Source organism: Trichomycterus rosablanca, chromosome 26 (assembly GCF_030014385.1).
Source record: "Trichomycterus rosablanca isolate fTriRos1 chromosome 26, fTriRos1.hap1, whole genome shotgun sequence".
NCBI lineage: Eukaryota > Metazoa > Chordata > Actinopteri > Siluriformes > Trichomycteridae > Trichomycterus > Trichomycterus rosablanca.
This window is the reverse complement of record NC_086013.1, coordinates 14,412,347-14,433,796: the sequence shown is the minus strand read 5'-3', so window position 1 is coordinate 14,433,796 and position 21,450 is coordinate 14,412,347. Positions and strand designations below refer to the sequence as shown.

Here is a 21,450-nt window from a genome sequence, read left to right as displayed (position 1 = left end):
AGTGTATTTTAAAATGTACTTAACTAGCCAGTCTATGCTCTGATTTTAACTGTCCGTAGTTGCACCATGACTACATTAAAGCAGCGGTGTGTAACTATTTGTAAAAGTCATGAACAGAATCACTGACTTTGTTGAGTAAAATATTGTTGCAAGTTGCTGATGTGAGTCTTGCTGGAAATAGTGAATATGTATATAGAGTAAAAGCCAGTAGAGAAAAGTCAGTTCTGCAGCAGATTTTTACAGCAGACTTACAGCAGCCATTTGATTAACCCAAATAAAGGGTGCCATAGCCTAAGCAACATTGCAAGTTGTTCTGAGCTTCTAGAATGAACATTTTTCGACCAAACAGTTACATACCGCAGCAATAAATACTCAGGCGTGTACCAAAAAACAATAAAGCAAACAGAACAGTCACTTATTACACTGACTGAATATGAACTACTGAGCTACAGCATGCTTCTTTAAAACCCAAATGACAGACAGGCAGCAAAAGTAGTGCATTCCTCTAAACCCAGACCCCTTTTCATACACACAAACACACACACAATGCAACTGATATGTATGGATATTTGAAAAGTGTAACAGATTTGCAGCTTGGAGCATATTTGTGGATTGTAACATCGGCAACATGTAATATTTGTGAATTTTAACCTATTTACAGAGTGAAACTGATTTACAGAGTAAAACTGATTTGTGTTGGGTAACATATTTGTAAAGTGAAATAGATCTGCAAAGCAAAATGTATTTTCAGAGTTGAGCATATGTGCAAACTGTAACATATCCGTTTCGTAGTGGAGCAGATTTACGCAGCGTAACAGATTTGTGAAGCGAAACACATTTGCAGAGTGAAACAGATTAGTGCAGAACGGATTTACAACTGAAATACAAATATGAACAGACTAATAAAAATGAAACAGATTTGGGGTTGGAACATTTGCTGTGTTGGTATGACTTTGGGGAAATAAGTGGATTTATGTAGATTATGTATTTAAATACATGGAATGTTCTGGTGTGCAAATTCAATTAGGATAAATACAAAATACACTTTAAAATGTCAAGAAATGAAACATTTAAGTAAATCTGATCCACCACCTTTATAATGTGTAACAGCAGTGCAAAGACCTAATATAAGATATTAACGAATCAGACATTAGCTTGATATTGATTCATAAATGGTCACAGAATATTTTATTAACAAATTATATTCTTCACATGTAGTTGAAATGGCAAATAGATAAAATAAATAAATAATAATAATAATAATAAATGTTTCATGTCTGGGACCCCACTGCAGACCCAAGACACAACCGTGGCTGGTCTACAAACACGTACTAGTTATTATGGCCACTGATTAGAAGACCACAGAAGCAGTGCAGTAGCAAGGAATTTCTACATTTGGTGAGAAATGGATGGGATGAGCCACACAATCTCTGACTATAGAAAATGCCTTCAAAAGGAAACAGCAATCTATAGGCTTGAGATCCAACTGCGGCCTGATTGCATCCACGAGGCGACTTGCAAGAAAGTCGTGGCCTCCTTTAGAGTGCTAAATGCACCGTACATTGTAAAACCAACCTAATGATTCTGGACAAACCTTAGCCTGGGAAAGTGTGCAATGGCGCAGTCACAGCATGTGCAGAGGAAGTGGAAGAATTCTTCCCATCAGAGTGGGAGGTGTAAACCGAAGATTCCTGTTTGGCTGTGGCCAAGCCTCCAAGTTTAGCCAATGAGTTGGAACGTTTGAGCCCAGACGCGGTCGTGAGTCCAGCTAGTCGTGCTCGCGTCTCAGTCTCCTGCTGTCCACCAACACTCTCACTGCTGGAGCTACGGGTCATACCCCAAAGCTGAGGGAAAGATGAAGAAACAAAGCTAGGAGCAGACCAATTTGGAATGGAAGAGAAAAAGGTTACGTTTTTGATGGAACCAGAGTCAACCTCCATGTCCTCTGTGCCAGCCTCACCTATAACCGTATCTATCTGATCTGGCTTCTTGCTCAGGGGAACTTCCTGGGTGAGTTCTGCTGTGGACCTCTCACCCTGCAGGCTCAGATTTAAAAGACTAAGCTCTGTAGTAGGACCAGTGGATTGTGATGTCTTTGGTGCTTCCTCCTGTTCCTCCTCCTCGTCCATCTCCTGGAGCCCGTCCTTATCCTTAGGCCCCAAAATATTTTGAGGAAGCTCTTCACAGCTCATAGGTGAAGTGAGGCGTTGGCGATAGGAGCCCAGGCTCACAGTGGGCAAAGCAGGCATCGTATGAACACGGCAGAAGCAGCGAGGGCACCGGCAGCGTGAGCCACTCGGCTGGCGCTGAGAGGCAGGATGGTGATGGTTGTGGATGGAGACGCCAGCATGGCGTGGCAGGTTAAGGCGGTGAGTGCGGCGCCCACCGGACAGGCGCATGCCAGACTGATAAGAGGGCTTCAGTTTGTGAGGCTTTCCGCTGCTAGCACTGTCCTGAACAGATGAACACACACAGGGAAGAAGAATGGATGGATTAGGGATTTGAACCTCCAACCTACAGGAAATGTTTCAGTGTTTTATAGCTACTATCAAAAAACACCTAATAAACTTTGGTCCAATCTTTACACATATTGCAGAAGTGGGAACTAGGAACTGGATACCAAACTAAAAGCATGAAAACCAGTGCATGCTTTTTTAGACATGAGCATTGTTTTCTTAGCCATCACCAAAGTTACATGCAATTTAATCTGAAGCAACCAAGAGTTGATTAGAATGTTACTGATTTAACTATGTAAGGAGGGAGGGAGTGATGATAGAATTATAACCTTCTATTACTCAACAAAACAGAGTTTGGGATCCAGAATGCAGACAAAACTAAACGTAATCTAGTAAGTGAGTGCTTATGTTAATTTACATATTAGTTTGTTTATTAGGATTTTAACGTCATGTTTTACACTTTGGTTGCATTCATGACAGGAACGGAAATTACTCATTACACAAGATTCATCAGTTCACAAGGTTATATCGAACACAGTCATGGACAATAGTGTCTCCAATTCACCACACTTGCATGTCTTTGGAGCACCCTGAGTAAACCCAAGCAGACACGGGGAGAACATGCAAACTCCACACAGAAAGGACAAGGACCGATCCACCTGGGGATCGAACCCAGGACCTTCTTGCTGTGAGGCAACAGTGCTACTTTACATATTAATATGAATCGTCCTACTCCGAATTCGGAATGATGGCGCCATGCTCTCTGTGGTATGAGAAAAACAGCTTATAAGACCCTGTACACACACTAGCTCTAGACAGTAAGGACAACTGAGATTTGCTAGAAAGTTTGAGTTCTTCTGATACTGAATGAACGATCAGGCTTTGGAAAAAACGGAAATCTGCTTAATGCGCTAATCTGATTAGATTTTCGTTAAATCGAAGTGAACGTAGCAGCCCCCGAATCCTCTCTGCAACACTGTTCACGTTCGGAATTAATGTCTAATCTTTTTCTGTTCGTACATACATTTTCTAAAAGGTTTTTTAAACAATTCCATCGGGAAAACGCGATAGAACAATAACTCAGTCAAGGAGACTCCTTATGGTGAACTCATGCTATTATAGTACTGAGTGCAGGTGTTGCCTGTATAATGTAGTTATTTTGAACTATAGAACGACGCTTGGCACTGTCCAATTCCCTCAGAAGCCCTGCTACAGAACTACATACTTTGTGCAACTGGCCTCGGTATGAAATAAAAGTGCATTTTATTAAAAATGCCCTTTGTGTTTGCATGTTTTTTTTTTTTTTTTTTAATAAAACCCATTAATTTCATTTTTATGTCTTACCACCACTTAACCCTGGTCAGGGTCGGTGATTCGGGGGGAGTGGGGTGTTGGCAATTTGGCCAATTTGAACCCTGTATTCTAACAGTAGTGGGCTGGGTTAATTTACTGCTGCACCACCCAAATTTGATATACATGTGCTTTAAGATACAGTAGGTAACATTGGTCCTCAATCACAAACACAAAGAAGGGCCAATTTTGCTCAAATTAACTCCAAACCAGAACTGGCTGAATTTTTTGGATTAAAACTTTTACTTTTACTGTTTTTACTGTCACCAATCCCAAAATACTTTTAAATTTGTACCCTGTTAGCTGAAAATTAGGTACTGATCCAAAGTATTTTGTTAGAGAATTCATACAGGATCAAAAGCACTACCTGCACTTTCACAAGACTTCACACTCACGTCAAAGCCGGACGGGCAGCTGCGTTTGGCGCCAAGCCGATTGCTGTTGTTAGCATTCTCGTTGCCAAATCGGTTTGTGTTGGCAAGTGCAGCCATCTCAGCCTCCTCCTTCTGCGCCTCTTCTTCGTCCTCCTCCTCTACGGTGCTAAACTCTAGCCTCAGTCGCATGTCCTCCAGTGTCTGTGCTGCTGTACCCTCCATGGGCGGTACCAGCTGGGCAGTAGGAAGGCTGTTGTCGTCCAGCAGGGCGTCACGTTCAACATCTTCAATCTCGATAAAGACACGTTCTGTGGGCAGGAGCGGTGGACAGCGGACCGGCGTGGATGGTTCACTGTCCAGTGCAGCATCCGAAAGACGCCGGAAGTAGTAGTTGTAGTTGAGGTGATGTGAGGATTCTTCCCAGCAGCAAGGTGATGCACTGGCATCCCGTGCCCATGGGCACAGCTCTGGTTCATGCAAGGTATCGGGAGTCCTGGCACCACAGGCACCTGCTGCTTGAAGACCCTCACTTTCACTACATGACGGCCAGAGTCTGTTGTGTCGCTGCTCAGTGCTGCGACAAGAAACGTGTGAATAAAGTGAAGAGGCTAGTAATGATTAACAATATTAATATGATATGATATAACATTTCTTGACTTGATTATTTATAATACATTAATGCTGGTAAATACAAAAAACAGATATTAGAATTATTTTGCTCTGAATTAGCTGCAAGCTGCATGAATATTGGTAGATTAGAAGATCAACACGATCGTTTAGCTTTTCTCACCTTGTGTCTAAAATGGCCTCGTATTCGGCCAGCTGCTTCATTAATGTTGCGTCAGGTTGTGCTATGCTATTCTTCTGTCTGACATAGTGACAAGCTTTCCCTAGAGACCAGCCGTACTCCTTCATGGCGTAGGCAATAACAGTAGACGCTGAACAACTCGCTCCCATCTTACAGTGCACCAGACATTTAGAATTGTTCTTTCTGTTCCAGAAAAAAAGCGAAATGCATAAGAATCAGTCGTGTGTTACTCTTTGCTAATAATGTTGGCATGTACAACTGCATTTACACCATGCAACTAAATCTGAGTGAATTATCCAGGTGATGGACAGAACAACAGAAACAGCGCTTGAAACAAAGCTTGATTTAAAATGTGTAAAACCCAGTTACAAATACAGCTGAGTTCAGTTTAGTTGGCAGTTAAGAGCATGTATCAGCAGCATGAAGCAACCAAGAGAGTTCCAGTCAGTGTCAGCAGTGGGTGTCTAAATCTCACGCGCATCAGTCACAAACAATTAAAAATAGTTAATAATAATGTAAAAAAAAAAATAGTTCTTAAAGTCCTGGCAGTTTATGAAAAAAATCAACAGATGAGGAACAGTAGTCACACTCTGAAGCAACAAGATAGTAACCAAATGCTGTAAAACAAAAACTGTAAAAACATTATACATCATTGGCAAGGCTTCCATTCAGTGTTAAAAAACATAACTTGGTGTAGAAAGCACACAACTTGAAACACCAAGAAATGGAAAAATAAGGTCTGATGATGCTTTCACTATATTTTCCCCATCTGGACAGATTAATGTTTGAACAAATTCAAGTTTTTTATCATCAATGTCTGCTGTTTTATAGTAAAGGATCTATAATGGTTTGTGCAGCACCTAGAGAAAGTATCATGACTAATACAGGCTAAAACACTGTTCCTAAAAACTGTCCATGGCCTTCCCAGTCACCATTAATGAATCTTCATAGGAAATTCTAGGGTGCAGACTGTGAAGTAGAATTTGGAATTCAGAATACCCTACAAATCATTATTGACTTGTATGACAGTATGGCTTGTATGGCTTCACAGGTGTGAAGGTCAAGGCTGAACCTACCACATTTTGTACATTATTCTTTCTCTATGTTGTCTATCCTCTGTATTATGTAGCAATAAATTTCTGCCACATTCTCACTTACTTTGCTTTTAGTATGAAGTCGTACGTTTCATTCCAGTAAGCCAGGAGATCCGTCGCCTCGTTGTCATTCACGCTGACATTGTGATAGCAAAATGTTTCCGGGAAAAAGTTGTCAATTTCCCGGGCAATGTTAAGGATATAGGAAATCCTGGATGAAATTTCACACCACAGTTATTTTACATGTAACAGAAGAAAATGTTAAAAACTTTTTAGTAAAATAACTGACCTGCATTCTCTGAGCTCCTCAAGGTTCGAGGCATTCCACTGTGAACCCTAAAATGAAATTAATTTATATGTTATCTTTCAAGAAATCAGTATCTGCCATGCCAGTAAGAGTATTGACCAGAGTAAGAAACCAAAAACAGTCTCAAACCAGGTAAAGGTAGCTGAAGATTGGTGTAGCGCTCTCCATCTCATTGAGGATGAGCAGGATCTCATTGTCAATAAACTCCTTGTAGTCTTGCAGGTTCCAGCTAAGTTGCTGCTCCAGCTCATTTCGGATCTGAGGGGTCACAGGCTACAATCACTCCAGGCTTAAACCTCCAATTCCCATTTAATACATTTTATGTTTACATTAAACTTTTGTGGTGAATTTTTCAATGCTGTCTGTTAATAAACGGTATGCAGGTGCAAAAGTATACATTTAATTTATAAGAACATATTGACAAAATTGCTGCTTGGTGTATAAATATAATGGATGCATATTTATTTAAATTTAATAATGTCCTTAATAAAAATAGACAACAGCATTAGGTCATGTTAAATTGGGAGAAAATTTGGATATTCAATTAGGTAAATTGGGAGAATATGTAATTTAAGTGATTTTGGCTGAGGTAGGGTTCTTGGTACCAGATTGATATGTTTATGCACTCTCTAGAGTTCACGTAGAATTATCTAAAAACTAAAAACATCCAGTGACTGGCAGTTCTGCTGACAGAAAACACCTACAGCAGAACAGCATTCGAGAACACATACCACACTGAACCGAATCATCAGAACATCACATTGGGTTCCTTTCAGCCAAGAATGTAAAACTGAGGCTAAAAATAACATTTTAAACTTGCCATCGCATAAAGTCAAAGCACCACATCACCATCTCACCTTTTTGCACGTGACGTTGTCCAGATCCTCTACCATCACTATGCTTTGCAGTTTGGTTCTGATCAAGCACTCTGTTCTGTCTCTGTCTGTTGGCCTATTAATGGCATTAAAAATAAAATTTTATTAATACTCACCACTAACAACTGTTCATACATATTAGAAGTATTATTTTTATTTTATTTATTGGACAGTAAAGACTGCATAATGCTGTCCTAACCATGTTAAATTGTAAAATGTTAAATTCTGATTTGACAATTCAAGAGCTTTTTTGCAAATGTCAGATGAGAAATAATATGAATAAATAGTTGATTCTGTTCAAAAGTGTCCATGTTGTCCCTATTTTAATGGCACAAGTAATTTAAATGATAGCTTACTGATCTGAAAACATGGCGGGGGATTCAGGTTTGGGTGTCTCTGAATCACTGACAGCATTCCACTCACTGATGCAGCTCAGCTCAGAGAAGATACAGCTTTCATAGAAGTTTACCCAGGTGAAAGCCGTGCCCCCTGGAGAGTAGTTACCCTGACGGGACATTTCACAAGCTCTGTGCAACACCTGCAAAGCTGACCTGTTGGCATTTATAAAAATACTATTAAACCAAAAAAAAAAGGATTATTTAGGAACAAAATAGGATTAACTGCCCAGCCCAGATCTTTGAGCATATAAGTCCAGACAAAAAAGTAGAAACAAATACCCTGAGCTAAAAGAGCTCACACGTACCACATGGACTGCACGGATACAGGTTTGAAGACGTGCGACCTTCCATTAGTGCTGATACTGAAACCTCTGCGGATGGAGAAAGAACAGCTGATAATTACACATCACAGACTGCAGTCTTATCAGAGATTAGTCACAGACGGCCATGCCGGCTTCCTGGACTCAGCCGTGGAACAAGTACGAGCCAACAGAGCATAGCAGCAGCACAGTGTGACATGGAACACTGGCACCGGACCCATCTATCACATGTGCCAACATAATCACTGTGTTTCATAAAGTTACCAGAGGGGGTTGAACTTCTGCACAATACTAAGGATTTTATTTTTAATGCACTTAAGACTTTAGTTTATAACCAATAGAAATGATCACACTCACCCGTCCCCGTTGAGCTGGATTTTGGTATCACTCCACAAGGGCAGGACCATCGCAATGGAGCAGCTTACACTAGGGAATAGGAGTGGTGCATTAAGAACAGTCCTGCTGTTGGTGTGACAGATATATCCCTGGTATATTGTACCCATAGGCGACTCAAATCAACTCATTGCACTCTATTTAAAAGGCAGTATATGCCTTTCAACAAAGTGATCTTTTTATTAAAATACAGTATATTATCAGATCTGACTTATATAATTAACAATAGTATTTGTAGTGCAGAAATAACTGGCTCGCTGACAAAACTTCCATGAATAAATATGTTTTTTGCTCAATCCATGAAAAGCAGTAGATTACCTGTCTTCAGTTGTGATGTCCATACCAAGCAGTATGTTCTCGTCATTTTCCTGATGACCATTTGTGTCAACAACCACCAGGTAGTGCACATGGTCCGACCAGCTGCTCTCCAATCTTACAGCCTGGTGAGACACACAGGGTCTCATTTTAACACAAATAAAACAAAATACTATGTGTATATGTAATTCTCAATTCTAAAGCCAATTCTTATTAATTTGCTGAGGGTCTCATTGGTTGATACAAAAACAGCCTGCAGTGCATTAAATGCTCACACGTTTACTCACTCACTCATAGAGCCAAACTTGAACAGCCAATCCAATTTCTGCATGTTTTGGGCAGGTTTTAGTTGTTTAATAACCTGTTGGTCTTTATATCCACCTAAAATTTACGCCTAATGCCTTTTAACTCATGTGGAAAAGCTTACCACTAGATTTCAGGATAAAATTGCAAGAATTTGGTTCCAATCAGCCAAAAAAAGCAATAGTGAGGTCAGGCTAAAAAGTAGCTCAATAAATCTCACAGCTCACACTCAGCCTTTCCAAGGGTATCGGATGAGGTTATTGGCTCTGTGCAGGCCAGTCAAGTTCTTTTACTCCAAACTGACCAAACATTTGTCTATAAGCCTTTCTTTGTGCAGCAGAGGTAATCCCAAAATGGCTGCAAAACGTTTAATGTTCACAGCTCTCCAGAACATCACTGCATGTTGCAGCCTTACGATTTACTTTCACATGTTCTTTTATGTTTGCTTGTAGCTGTTCAGCCTGGAAAATCCAAATCAAGAATCTTCCAATAATTGTGTTGACATTGCTTATAAAGGCAGTTATTTTTATGTGCTATGTGTTAGCAATGGGTGTGGCTAAAATTGCTAAATCAATCTTTAAGAAGGTATTTTATACTAATATAGTTTTTTTTTTTAACTAAAATTCATGCATGTATCAGATATAAAAATAAAAAAGACTTCTCACCAGTTTTATTCTATCTTCATTGCGAAGGGTGTTGAGCATCACCTGCAAGTGTTGTGGTAGATCACCTACAACAAAAAGCACATAAAAATAGTGTGTATGTAGCAACTGGCATCATGGGATGTTCATTGCAGCATTATAACATCAATTCTGTATCACTGACTGATATTTTTCCTGGAATACTCTACAGTATATTGATTCTGGATGCCAGCCTTTATCTTTAGCAGCAGAGACAAACTATGAATATTGTGCTTACCTGCATTTTTATCCAGCGTGGGTGTTTTCGGCTCCTCTGTTGTGCCAGTCTGCCGTAGAAACAGGGCCGTTCCTTTTACCAGCATGAAACTTTCACTAATGGGAAAACCAGACACAATTTTAGATAAAGTTTTTTATTAAATTGCACAGAACCATGAAACAAAAAGAAATCGGGTCTCAAAATTCACCTGGGAGTCGCGCTCCGATCTTCATCGCTTGTCAAATCCTGAAAAATAAAGCATTGTTTTGATTTATATGTTTCTTTTATCAAAAAGTACTTAAAAAGACATAATAAGCAATTTTAATAAGCAAAAGAATAATTAGCAATTTTATCATTCATATCAAAGAAGGTGGACAGTATAACAAACAACTTGACAGCAAGGTGGTAGATCTTATTCAATCTTTTTTAGAATAAGATACAATCATTGATCTTACAGAATAATTGTCTGATCTTATATAAGCCCTGAGTCTTCTACGTCTTTGAGAAATTAGGAAGGCTAAAGTATTTTTGACAGTCTTCATTTAAAGGTTTAAATCTGGAAAATAGGGAGCAAATGTAGGAAAGTTTGGTTGTCATACAACCATGGAAAGCAGTAATTAAACCTACTGGATTCCATTATCTGGCTGTCCATATCATTATGGACCCATCCCCCATCATATTTTTGAGTAAAGGACATTATGTTTTGTGGGTTTGGCTTTCTTCAAACATTAATCAATACAAATAAAGGAAATACAGTTAATGTTCACTAATTGAATTGCATTTCCATTACCCATGGTTCCAGATTTGATGCTTCTTGTGTATCATTTGTGATACATTTCATAATTTCCAGATAGCAGCCTAACATTAAGCATACAGATTTTCTGTACTTTTACTCTTTGTCCTTCTCCCCACAGACAAGTAACTTTCCACCCAACAGTGCCCCACAGTTTGTACACCACTGCTTCTGGGTCTATGTGAACTTCGGTCATTGACCAGTTCTGCTGGCACCTCTAACTAAGCTGAGCACATATAAAATTTAGCTGACTATGGTGCAGACTTCAAAAATTGCACACCTAGTGGAATCATCTTTTGAACGCTGAGACAATATCAACCCCCCCCCCCCCCCCCCCATCAGTTCCTACAGAGCTAGAGAGAATTGAATCAGCAAAATGAGTCATAATGGATCATCACTACCTTACATACTTAGCTCCAAAGATGCATAATAAGCAACTGTTCCCTTCTAGTTCTGGTGGGTCCAGCATCACTGAGCCCAAGACAGGAAAACAGGAACAGGGTGCAAATCCATTGCAGCAAACACTCATGGATTTGCATGACATTCAGTTACTTATCCACATGTAAGAGCATTTTACGACAGCCAGTCCTGCATCTCCTGCATGTTTTGTGAGATCGAAGGAAATGAGAGGAGATGGAAGAAACCCAACTAGATGAATGGAAACCATCTTGGCATTCATTTTTTCAGAAACGATGACCAGAGGTGATGATCAAAGCCAAGAAAGCAAGAAATTGTAAAAGCCATGTAATGTTGTAATAAAAATACATTTAAAACCATCAAATATTCAACAGATGTTACTGGATGAACATTTGCTGTTGGAAAAAAGGTTGTTTAATGCATTACTGATATTTGAAGGGTTGCTATAGTAATGATTGCTTGCTTTTCAAATTAATTTGACAAAATTGGTGTGTCTACTTCCATTAAAAGTGAGTCTTTTCTCATTACAGTTCATGCAGGCCTATGGAAATTGCTGTCTGTGGTAATCCTTTATACTACAGATTCTGTGGCTATACAGAAGGTTATAAAACGTTAATGTATTTCATTAATGCCATCTTAAACATAGGTGTGAATTTGAATTAAAATGTCAGCTGGTGGTCAGATGCAGCTATTCGCAGGCCTATTATTTTTAAGCATCAATTTTCGAACATCAAATTGTGACACACAATTTAGTATGCGCTACTTGGACCCATCCCTTCTAATTAAATGCAAATACACATGCATCCACATCCAGACCAGGCGGTGCTCCGTTACCTCCCCGGTGCTGGGCGCGCTGGCGGACGATGATGCGGCGCTGGGTGTCGGTGAGCGCTGCAGGGTCACCAGCGCCATGACCGGAGCTGAACCGCTGAACTGGAGATAACCCAGCCTTCTCAGGAGCGCATCGGATACACATCAGATCCAGATCACCCACCGCACCGGTAAATCCATCCTTTCCTTTTAGTGCTCGTTCCAGTGCCGGCTCCAGTTCGGGTGTGGTGTTGGCCTGCAGATGCAGCGAGGATTTCCGCCAGTGTGTATCTGATTATCGGGCAGAGCTGGCAGGGCTCAGTGGTTGGTACATGGAGCTGATGGTACTCCGCGCATCTCAAGCTGCACCAACCGCATCACACCCGACTCCAGCTTCTCCCTGACAACAGCGCCCCGCTCCAGCCGCTCAAGCCAATCACAAGCCTGGTTTCCGTCTGAGCTCAGGTCATGTCGGGAATGTGGATCAGAGGCCACGCCCACGTACCAACTCCTACATGTGATCTGGATAACTTGGAATTTTCTATAATAATTACAGATGCGCTATAGAGACTTAAATCATTTAATTATTTGATAATTATAGTTCTGATCATCAGGAACCCAGACCTGGTTCAGCACATGCAGTTGAAGTCAAAGATAGACATACACTTGTAGCAAAATCTTTCACTGAGTTCAATGAGGATTTCAATGACTTTAACATGTTTTTAGTCTGTGACTGATCCTTATCTAGATGGTCAGATGAAATCCAAAATGCTGCTTTATAGGATCCTAGAGAAACATTTGATTCCATAGAGCAAGATATTATACTGGCTTTGACAGACAACACATTTAAATTTAAATTTTCAGCATTTAGCAGACGCTTTTATCCAAACGGTCTAAGCAATTGACGGTTAAGGGCCTTGCTCAATTACTAGTTCAGTACCTTAACCACTAGGCTACAGCTGCTGTAGGCAGTGTAGGCAGTGGCTGTTCTAGACCATGTGAGGTGGGGGGGGCCAGGCAGGGGCCAGAGGCTATGTTAGAGGGGCCAATTACTTTCTGCCCAGATGTGCATTGTGGGCATTAAGAGGAAACAGTCGATATTCATAGTCGATATTTCAGTCTACATTTTCTTAAGTTTGATGTAAACAGATCAACAAAGAATCACCATTTGAGGCATTTGCTCTGCCTAAATGTCATTTATTCAGTCCTTGTCTTGTTCATATTCAATTTGAGTTACATATACTGTATTCCTAGGGGGGCCGTAGGGGGGGGGCAAGCTGGTTGTCACAGGGGCACCCCCCCCCAGAACCGCCACTGACTGTAGGTGTTACAAGATGGCACTCTCCAAACCTACACATGTAAAGTATGGTGTTCCACAGGGGTCATTGTTGGAACCTTTATTATATACAGTGCAATTTCCATGCTACATAAACAGTTGTTAAAAACAAGTTTGTAAACAAGGCATCCGTTTTCATTGCTATGCAATGTCGTATTAATCAGCCAAACCTTACAGCACCCACACAATTAGTAAGAATGAGGATTATGTAAATGAAATGAAAAAGACTGGATGTCTGTTATATTTGTCAGACCAATGACTGTGAGGTCAGGGACAGGTTATCTAAACAACCGTAATGCTTTCTTTGTGACACACAGCTCAGTTATTACAAAAAGATGAATCACAAATGACTTTAACTTTTATTTTGATTCACACATTAGTAACAGTACTACTTTTGCTTTCTGTTAACTTTGCTATTTTTTCACTGCACTTTCACTATTTTTTTTTTTTACTTGATGCTCTACAAAAATGTATTGTTTGTTAAGATTTCTCCACTTTCTACTTTCACAGGGGTGCATGCTTGCAAACTTATGCTCTTCTGATTTTAACCTCAGTCATAACAGGCAGTAAGAGGGTGACAGTTAAAACTGTGGTTTAACCTCACTACTATTTTAGGTTGGGCTTGCAATTTTAGTTTCAGTTGTTTGATGTGCATGGTAGATTTTGTTGCATGACTCAGGAGTTTTTGCAGCTGCTGAGTTTAAAAGCTTCAAGCAACATATGCATTCTTCATAAGCAACACTCCTGAAAATCTGATGTCACAAGGTAGGAAAATGAACATGTAGGATAAACTCATGGTGATCGTTTTACATGTTATATAGTGGTCATTAATTTTTCTTTAGAGAAAGTTGGTGGCAGAAGCCTCCAACTTACTGCTGAGCAGCTGAAGCTAATAGAGCAGAAAAGGATTGAAGCTCTGCAGAGACTAGCGGCCCACAATGTTCCTGTACCCATCGGAGAGAGTTGGCGTAACCAAATCGGGACTGAATTCACTAAAGCTTATTTCACCAAGGTATAGCAATGTGCTTTTTCACACTGTTACTTTAGCTCATCAGTTACTGTATTAAAACCGGAGATGAGTCACAATGTAATGTGTCTTTCATATTTAGCTGATGTCTTTTGTTGCTGAGGAGAGAAAACGTTATACTGTCCATCCAAGTCCGGAGCAAGTCTTCATGTGGACAAATATGTGTGCATTTGAAGATGTAAGTTATAAATACAGTTTTAAAAAAGTAATGTTAGGTTATTAGAAAGTTGAAAGATTAGCCAAAAATGGTACTATTGAAAACTTCTACTTAAACATAATAACTTAAGGTAGTCATTCCAAGGGTGCATAGCCACAATCACAAGCCTACTCAATCAAATATAAAAATTACTTAATATTACAAAAATATACAGTACAAAAAAGTGCTATACACCATGTCAGTGTTTAAGGTTTAAGCATTTACAATGAAACTGAAAATGCTCCCTGTTTGCAAAACTGTGCAGTGTAATTGCCTTAACACCTGGGTATGTAAGAAGCTACATTATAATCTGTTGTGTTCAATTTGTCAGGTGAAAGTGGTTATTTTGGGTCAGGATCCCTATCTTAGACGGGGCCAGGCTCATGGACTAGCTTTCAGTGTACCAAAGTCTTCACCAACCCCTCCAAGGTATTTGCACCTAAGAGATCAATGTATAGACCACTTTATTAATCATAAATTGACTAATTACCTCTATAATTGATAAATTAATAATTCAAAAATATAAATACGAATCACATCATTGATGTTTGTAATCTAATAAATTATCTAATCACCCTAATAGGTAATTTGGGCTATTAATAACATTAAATTAAATTTATGTTTACTGGTTACTATACATTTTTCAGCTTGGAAAATATATTTACTGAGCTTGCAATAGATATTGAGGACTTCCAACACCCTGGACATGGAGACCTAACAGGATGGGCTAAACAAGGTTAGTACCTTTGAAGTAAAAAATCAATTACCACTCTTTTCACTTGCGTCTGCTATTGCATACCCATCACACTAAATTATTTCAGATCAGTAAACACCATGGTGTAGGGGTGCTCGGCTGAGCCAGGACCATGATGACACCAATGTCAATTATATGACAAACTTCACTTTCTAGTTTTGTATTAAAAGAGCATAGGACTGTGCTTTTTTAGTATCTGAACCTGAGACTATCCAGAGACTTTGGAGACATTCTATAGCATTCATGTTAAATTTAATAGAACTCTGTGACGGGTTTCTTTTAATGTGTTCTCTTAGGTGTTCTGCTTCTGAACTCAGTGCTGACAGTGAGACACAGAGAGCCAACCTCTCACCAGGGTTTCGGATGGGAGGAATTCACTGATGCTGTGGTTCGGAGTCTAAGCAGGAACCTGAAAGGTCTGGTGTTCCTGCTGTGGGGATTGTACGCTCATAGGAAAGGCAAAATCATTGATAGAGTAAGTTCACTAAAAGTGTCAGGCTTTGGTTAACTTTCACAATGTACAGTCCAGCTAACATGTATATAATGCTGCACCTGTATATAAGGGTCAGCGCAGCCGACACCCACCCTCCTCTTTCTGTTTGGGTTTGGGAATGGTCCTGAGAGCACATTGACACGTGCACTTTGCAATGGCTAGGCTGTTTCGGCCACTCATGACCCACCTTGGTGTCACAGCTAAAATTCGATTCCTGTATCACCAATTCTCTGCAGTAGTGAGCTAGCGACGTTACTGCTACACCATCCAAGCGCAGATAAAGTCTATTCTAGGTAAAAAAAAATTAAACTGGTGAGTTTAAATCTTAGCTGTGCCATCAGTCTGGTCCGGCACTGTACAGAAACAATTGGTTGTGTTGGACAACCTTGTTACTAAAGTCTAATTGATGTGATTCAGCAATGAGTTCTTGACCTTGAATGGACTGAATGGTGTATTAATAATAATTAATTGTTTTGTCATATACAGGCCCAGCATCATGTTCTTGAGACTAGTCACCCATCTCCCTTCTCGGCTCACATGGGCTTTTTTGGATGCAGACACTTTTCGAAAACCAACATGTTACTCAGCGCATCAGGGAAGACTCCGATTAACTGGAACACATTTTGACCACAGTAGATATTTTATAAGATTTGATTACATTTTATATAAAATTTTGACATAACTCTTAATTCTGATCATCATTAGTTTTAATACCTGCAGATGTATCTGATTTTTTGTACAGCACAATAGCAGTGCTATAGTATTGTCAAGCAAATCATTTATTAAATCATTCTGGCTGGGTAATTATATAATTGCAACATGTTTTACTGTGACTTACCGTGGCTTTCAGTTCTTTAAACATTTTTCTATCTAAATAGGTCTCTAAACTATTTCTTACACCCATTAACAAGCTAAATATGGTGCGTATCACAGACATCATTAGCTCTGCTGCCTCAGAAAACAGTTGCATTATGTGCATTGTGAATTTAGACCACAACCAAGTGTATTCCACCTAGAGCATTTAGGAATGAGGCCAGTCTTCAAAAATGAGGACACTTACACCCCTTTTGCAGAAGCTGTTGCATTGTGGGATGTTCATATATCGAGGTGCTAACTGCATAGGAGTATCCCAGTTCAGCATTTCAGAGCCCTTCTTCCTTTAATGCTGGACACAGACATCCATATTTTTATGTGAGTCTGATCTACATGTAAGCAACAGCCTAACCTGCACTGGACTAAAAAACCATGCCCACTTCTTATCAAAGGATGATCTCAAAGGTAAGGAAAAGCTGTTTGTGATCAAAAATACCTATTGCTAAGAGTCTGACCTCTTTCTGCATGTCCGAGTTTTGACCTTAACCTGTTTCTCTGGGCTTACACTTAGCCTCAAACCTAACAACCAAACAGAAATGCAAAATATTTTATGGTGAAGTATTACATAGTAACCTCTAAGTGTTGTTATGTTGTAGAAATACGGTTGCTGCACTGTGATCACTCAGTTGCTGATAAAGTCCAGGAAACATTCAGTACTGGAATATATTTTCATGTTTCATGAGCTTGGCAGACAGTGCAGTATAATTCTAAGGATTGCAGTAGACTTCATGTTAAAATCTATAAAATATTTTTTAACATAAATCAACACTTAAACACATCTGGAGTAAATAGTAAATCGAGGAAAATGTTTCTTTTTTCCACTGAGAATTTTTTTTTTAATTTGTCAGTGCAGTTTTTGGGGTTGATCTTAAAGCAGCAATCTGTAAAACTTGGGGAGGGGGGATATTATAAATCCTGAATGTGTTTCTATAACCATTTTGTAAATGTGAATAATCATAATAGTTGTGGGAGTAATGGAGGATTTTTAGACTTTAATGCAAATGCGTGTTTTAAAGAGACCATTTAAGAGGAGAAAAGACAATACATCAATAGCACTACTTAGAAAAATAAAACACTGGTGAGATGGAAGTCTGAACTGCATGCACTGTCTTATGAGTTCAATTAATAATAAAGGTTATGGTGCATCATGATGATGGTACCTACACTTGCCTAGCAAATACTATGTTTACATATAAGTCCAATGCTAGCTTTGAAAAGTGTTAATCCAACAGCTAACCTGTTAGCTATGGAAAGACAATGTGAATAGCAAATTGCACAAAAGACAAAAGAAAGCAGCAGAAAAGAATACAAGAATAGTGGCTAGATAGCTGACATTCAGACATACAAACACTGACAATAACCCAGCAGCCAGTGTTCAATTTCCAGATGACACTAGGGTAATAGGGTTGGCTGGGTGTGCCCGACTAACCCTAGTGGCTAAGTATATAAAATGTATTGTGTAGTGGGGTTTTTAGCAGCATGGGTTGACAGGACAATTTCAATGCAGTTTTTATGTATTCTACATAAAAATAGTTTTATTGCAATTATTAGTGACCAGGTCTTTGCATTTGAAAGTATTCTGTCCATTTGATTTTATTTAATTGTATAGGCGATGAAAACCTTTTATCAGCATTTTTTCCTTTATCAGGGACTAATATTATGCTGTAACCCTCTCATGACCAGAAGATGGCAGCATCTGTAACCCATGTTTCATGGTACACAATGTCCCAGGGAGCAAATCGCGTTGAATGATTAGTGGCTAATGCGAATGTCTTCCTCCAAGTCTTATAATACCCATATTATTAAAACAAAATACTCATATCGTTTCAAAATTAGGTAATGCTAAAATACATTTAGAATTAGTTCATGTTATGTATTAAATCCACAAGACTGAGTGGACTGGATATATTTTAGCAGCTAGCTGCATAGTTAAATAAATATTACACCCATAAAAAGGTAAATTATAATTTTTGAATTCTGAACCTGTCACCAGCTTTATGTGGGATTTGTTACTTTCATATGTTACATGTCAGTTTTATAGACACTTTTACAAATAATGGATTCCTTAGAGGAAAGAAAGGGTAGAATTTAGGCATATCCTCCACTGAATAATGTGATATCCAGTCCAGTCTCCATCACAAGCCAAATAGACCATCTTTTTTATATTTCTTTCTCTGTATTGATTAAAACAATGCAAACTAACTACTCACACTACAGCTTTAACATCAGTGCATTTTCTCTAAAAGTCCAGTTTTTCTTTAGTTTTGTCGTTTCCATGTGTATTTACCCACAGTGTCCATTTGCACTAATAAATTACGGATTACCTGAAACGGGGCCTTGAGCATGCCTAATTAGGGCTCTGAATATTTATATGGCTATCTTGTGCTACCCTGACCTCACTACTTTCCTTAGGTTGTCCACACACAACTTAGAAAGGTCCGATTTCACCACATTTACCAGTTCCTGCTTTCCAAGATAAGGAGTGACTCGTGGTGGAAGGTTGATTAATTCCATGCAGCAAACATCCAGCGGATTATTTAGGACTTAAAAATACATAGTAATAGAGTTTTAATGTTTTCAATAACTGCTTCATCTTGGTAAGTCACAGTCGTTCTGCTGCCAACCACAAAGGTAAATATGTAATTTATTTTTGTTATAGGGCTACATCTGATGGAGTGTAATAATCTAGTCTTTTTCCTGTAAACAGAAAATAATTTGATGATTATGCCCCCAGGTTATGAATTTAAACAGATTGATTGCTAGTTTTTTAAATGGCTGGTTAAGAATTTAATACCTAACATGGAATTACACAAACAGCATTTCTCATCATTAAAGACATTTTTCCCTTAGTCATACAAAGCTGCATCAGGAATGCCTCTGGAGTGCTTCAATGCTGACCCAACCAATGCTGACCCAACCATGCTCTATTTGACTAGCTGCCAATCTTATTTCGTCTTTCATATTACTGTCTCAATATAGTATTGCACATGAGAAAAGGTTAAGGACTCCTGCCATAGACAAACACTGGAAGTAGAACACTAAAAACCTTAGTGACTTTTACAATGTAATGGCACCATTTTAACAAGTCAGTTAATTGAATTTTAGACTTTTTAGATTTGCCCTGCTTGACTGTAATGCTGTTTTTGGCCAGTTGTGGGTTAGTGGTTAAGCTACATGTAAAGCTATGTTTAAGTACCAGCACAGACACCAGGGTAGCAGGCCACTGTTGTTGAGTTGCCTTGTATAACCCTTAACACAATTGCTTGGATTGAGCTCTGTCTTGGCTGAAATTGTATGAAAAAAATCATGAAATTACTATGCTTTTTATAGTACAGGACACCTTTACGACCCACAACTATTCAACTAAAACACCTGTACAGCTGAATCACCTGACTTGTAAAGAAATGTAATTAATCATTTCTTAACCACTTTCACCCATCTAAAACTTTAAAGTGATTGAGTACTTTACAAAATTGACTATGTTTGGCACCAAGTCCATGTGCCTGCCCCGTCTAGTGGTTTGTAATTATCTGAAAAAGGATCCACCTAATCAAAGATCAGTAACCAGACCCTGGCACTGTAGTTCTGTGTATAGCTAGAAGGAGATATGGTGGGATGGAGATGGTGGGGGAGTTGAATCAGTTTCGGGTTTCCGGAGCCTTGTGTTACACATGGTGGGGCAGTGTCTGCTCAGGTGAGGCGCTGAGTGCCAGTGTACCTGCAGCTCGACCATGAATGATTCAGCATCCTGAAGCTCTACCCATCAGCAGTGTTCATCTTATCTTGAACTTTAAGTGTTTAACAAGAGTTTGCCTGAGCACCCTGGATCTACATAACATCCGAAGACAGATGAAGGAGAGAAATAGGAGAAGTAGGTGAATAAGGGGTTTTGAGAAGGAAATAAGGAAAGAAACAATGAATTAAGCAAATATGAAGAAAGTGTGACACCATGACTGCTGGGATCAGGCAGTAATATCTAGTCAGACGTCTGGCAGGTTGATTCTTTAGTCTTGGTATTCAGCACTCTTGAATCAAGCAATGCAGGTAACTGTTGCAACTTTATTGATGTTTGTGAATGAGTGAGTGAGTGATGTTACACTTTTTGAACACAACATAAGATGGCATCACTTATAACTCAACTGGTAGAGGCTAAATAACATTTAGTTTTTTAGAATAATGAAGTTTCTTCTTTAGCAGGTCCTACTATATATGCTTTATTGACAAGTAATACCATATTGCCATTGGCAAAAAAGCAGCCTTATATGATGCACCCATAACTGTTGTGGGTTTGTTTGTCTTGGGATCATACACACTGCCTTTCTTTACTCAAGCTAAATAATTGCCAGAGAATTTTATTTAGTTTTGTTTGACCAGTGTACATTGGTTTTCATGTGTTTTAATTTGTCTAAATTCATCTTTTTCATTTTATTTGACTTCTTGTCCTGATTTGTATGAATGAATTAAAAAAGTGGGCCTTCGGTAATGTGTACGATAGGATCAAAGCTGAGAAACATTATGAAGGTCAAGATAAATATGATAAACATGCTTCTGCTTGATCATGTAGTACGATACATAATTCATGTGTTTAAAATCAGCAGTAAGGGAAATGCAATCCGGATCCGCAGGTCCAAATGTGGGTCAGTAGTCAAAAACTAGCATTACTTCTAAACAAACAGAGACAATACCCAGCCTCTCCAATGGTAGTCACTTAGCCAATTAGACTATACAGCTCAATCACTAAACCCAAGTGATCCATTGCTATTGATTTATTCAATGCAGACCTCAGAAAAAATCCATGGTGTTGTAACAGTAAGAGTTGTAGTTGTTAGGTGTGTTTTTTCCTCAAACTGTTGCAACATAG

At 39.1% G+C, this 21,450-nt stretch overlaps 2 protein-coding genes across 2 annotated transcripts; one reads left to right on the top strand and one right to left on the bottom strand.

The window, feature by feature from the left end:
* Window positions 1–1,161: 1,161 nt before the first annotated feature.
* On the bottom strand, window positions 1,162–12,199 carry ssh1b (slingshot protein phosphatase 1b). The gene is made up of 15 exons (XM_062988673.1): window positions 11,935–12,199; window positions 10,099–10,136; window positions 9,912–10,006; window positions 9,659–9,723; window positions 8,694–8,815; window positions 8,340–8,408; window positions 7,968–8,033; window positions 7,621–7,815; window positions 7,247–7,340; window positions 6,519–6,647; window positions 6,372–6,418; window positions 6,147–6,293; window positions 4,971–5,171; window positions 4,202–4,754; window positions 1,162–2,453 (listed from the first exon to the last, which is right to left on the bottom strand). The coding sequence occupies exons 1-15, from the start codon at window positions 12,010–12,012 to the stop codon at window positions 1,596–1,598; spliced, it is 2,757 nt and encodes a 918-aa protein (XP_062844743.1). The 5' UTR covers window positions 12,013–12,199; the 3' UTR covers window positions 1,162–1,595.
* Window positions 12,200–13,997: 1,798 nt separating this feature from the next.
* Window positions 13,998–16,422, top strand: ungb (uracil DNA glycosylase b). Its single transcript, XM_062988937.1, has 7 exons — window positions 13,998–14,011; window positions 14,089–14,258; window positions 14,356–14,451; window positions 14,801–14,898; window positions 15,117–15,205; window positions 15,520–15,698; window positions 16,203–16,422. The coding sequence occupies exons 1-7, from the start codon at window positions 14,002–14,004 to the stop codon at window positions 16,341–16,343; spliced, it is 783 nt and encodes a 260-aa protein (XP_062845007.1). The 5' UTR covers window positions 13,998–14,001; the 3' UTR covers window positions 16,344–16,422.
* Window positions 16,423–21,450: the final 5,028 nt, after the last annotated feature.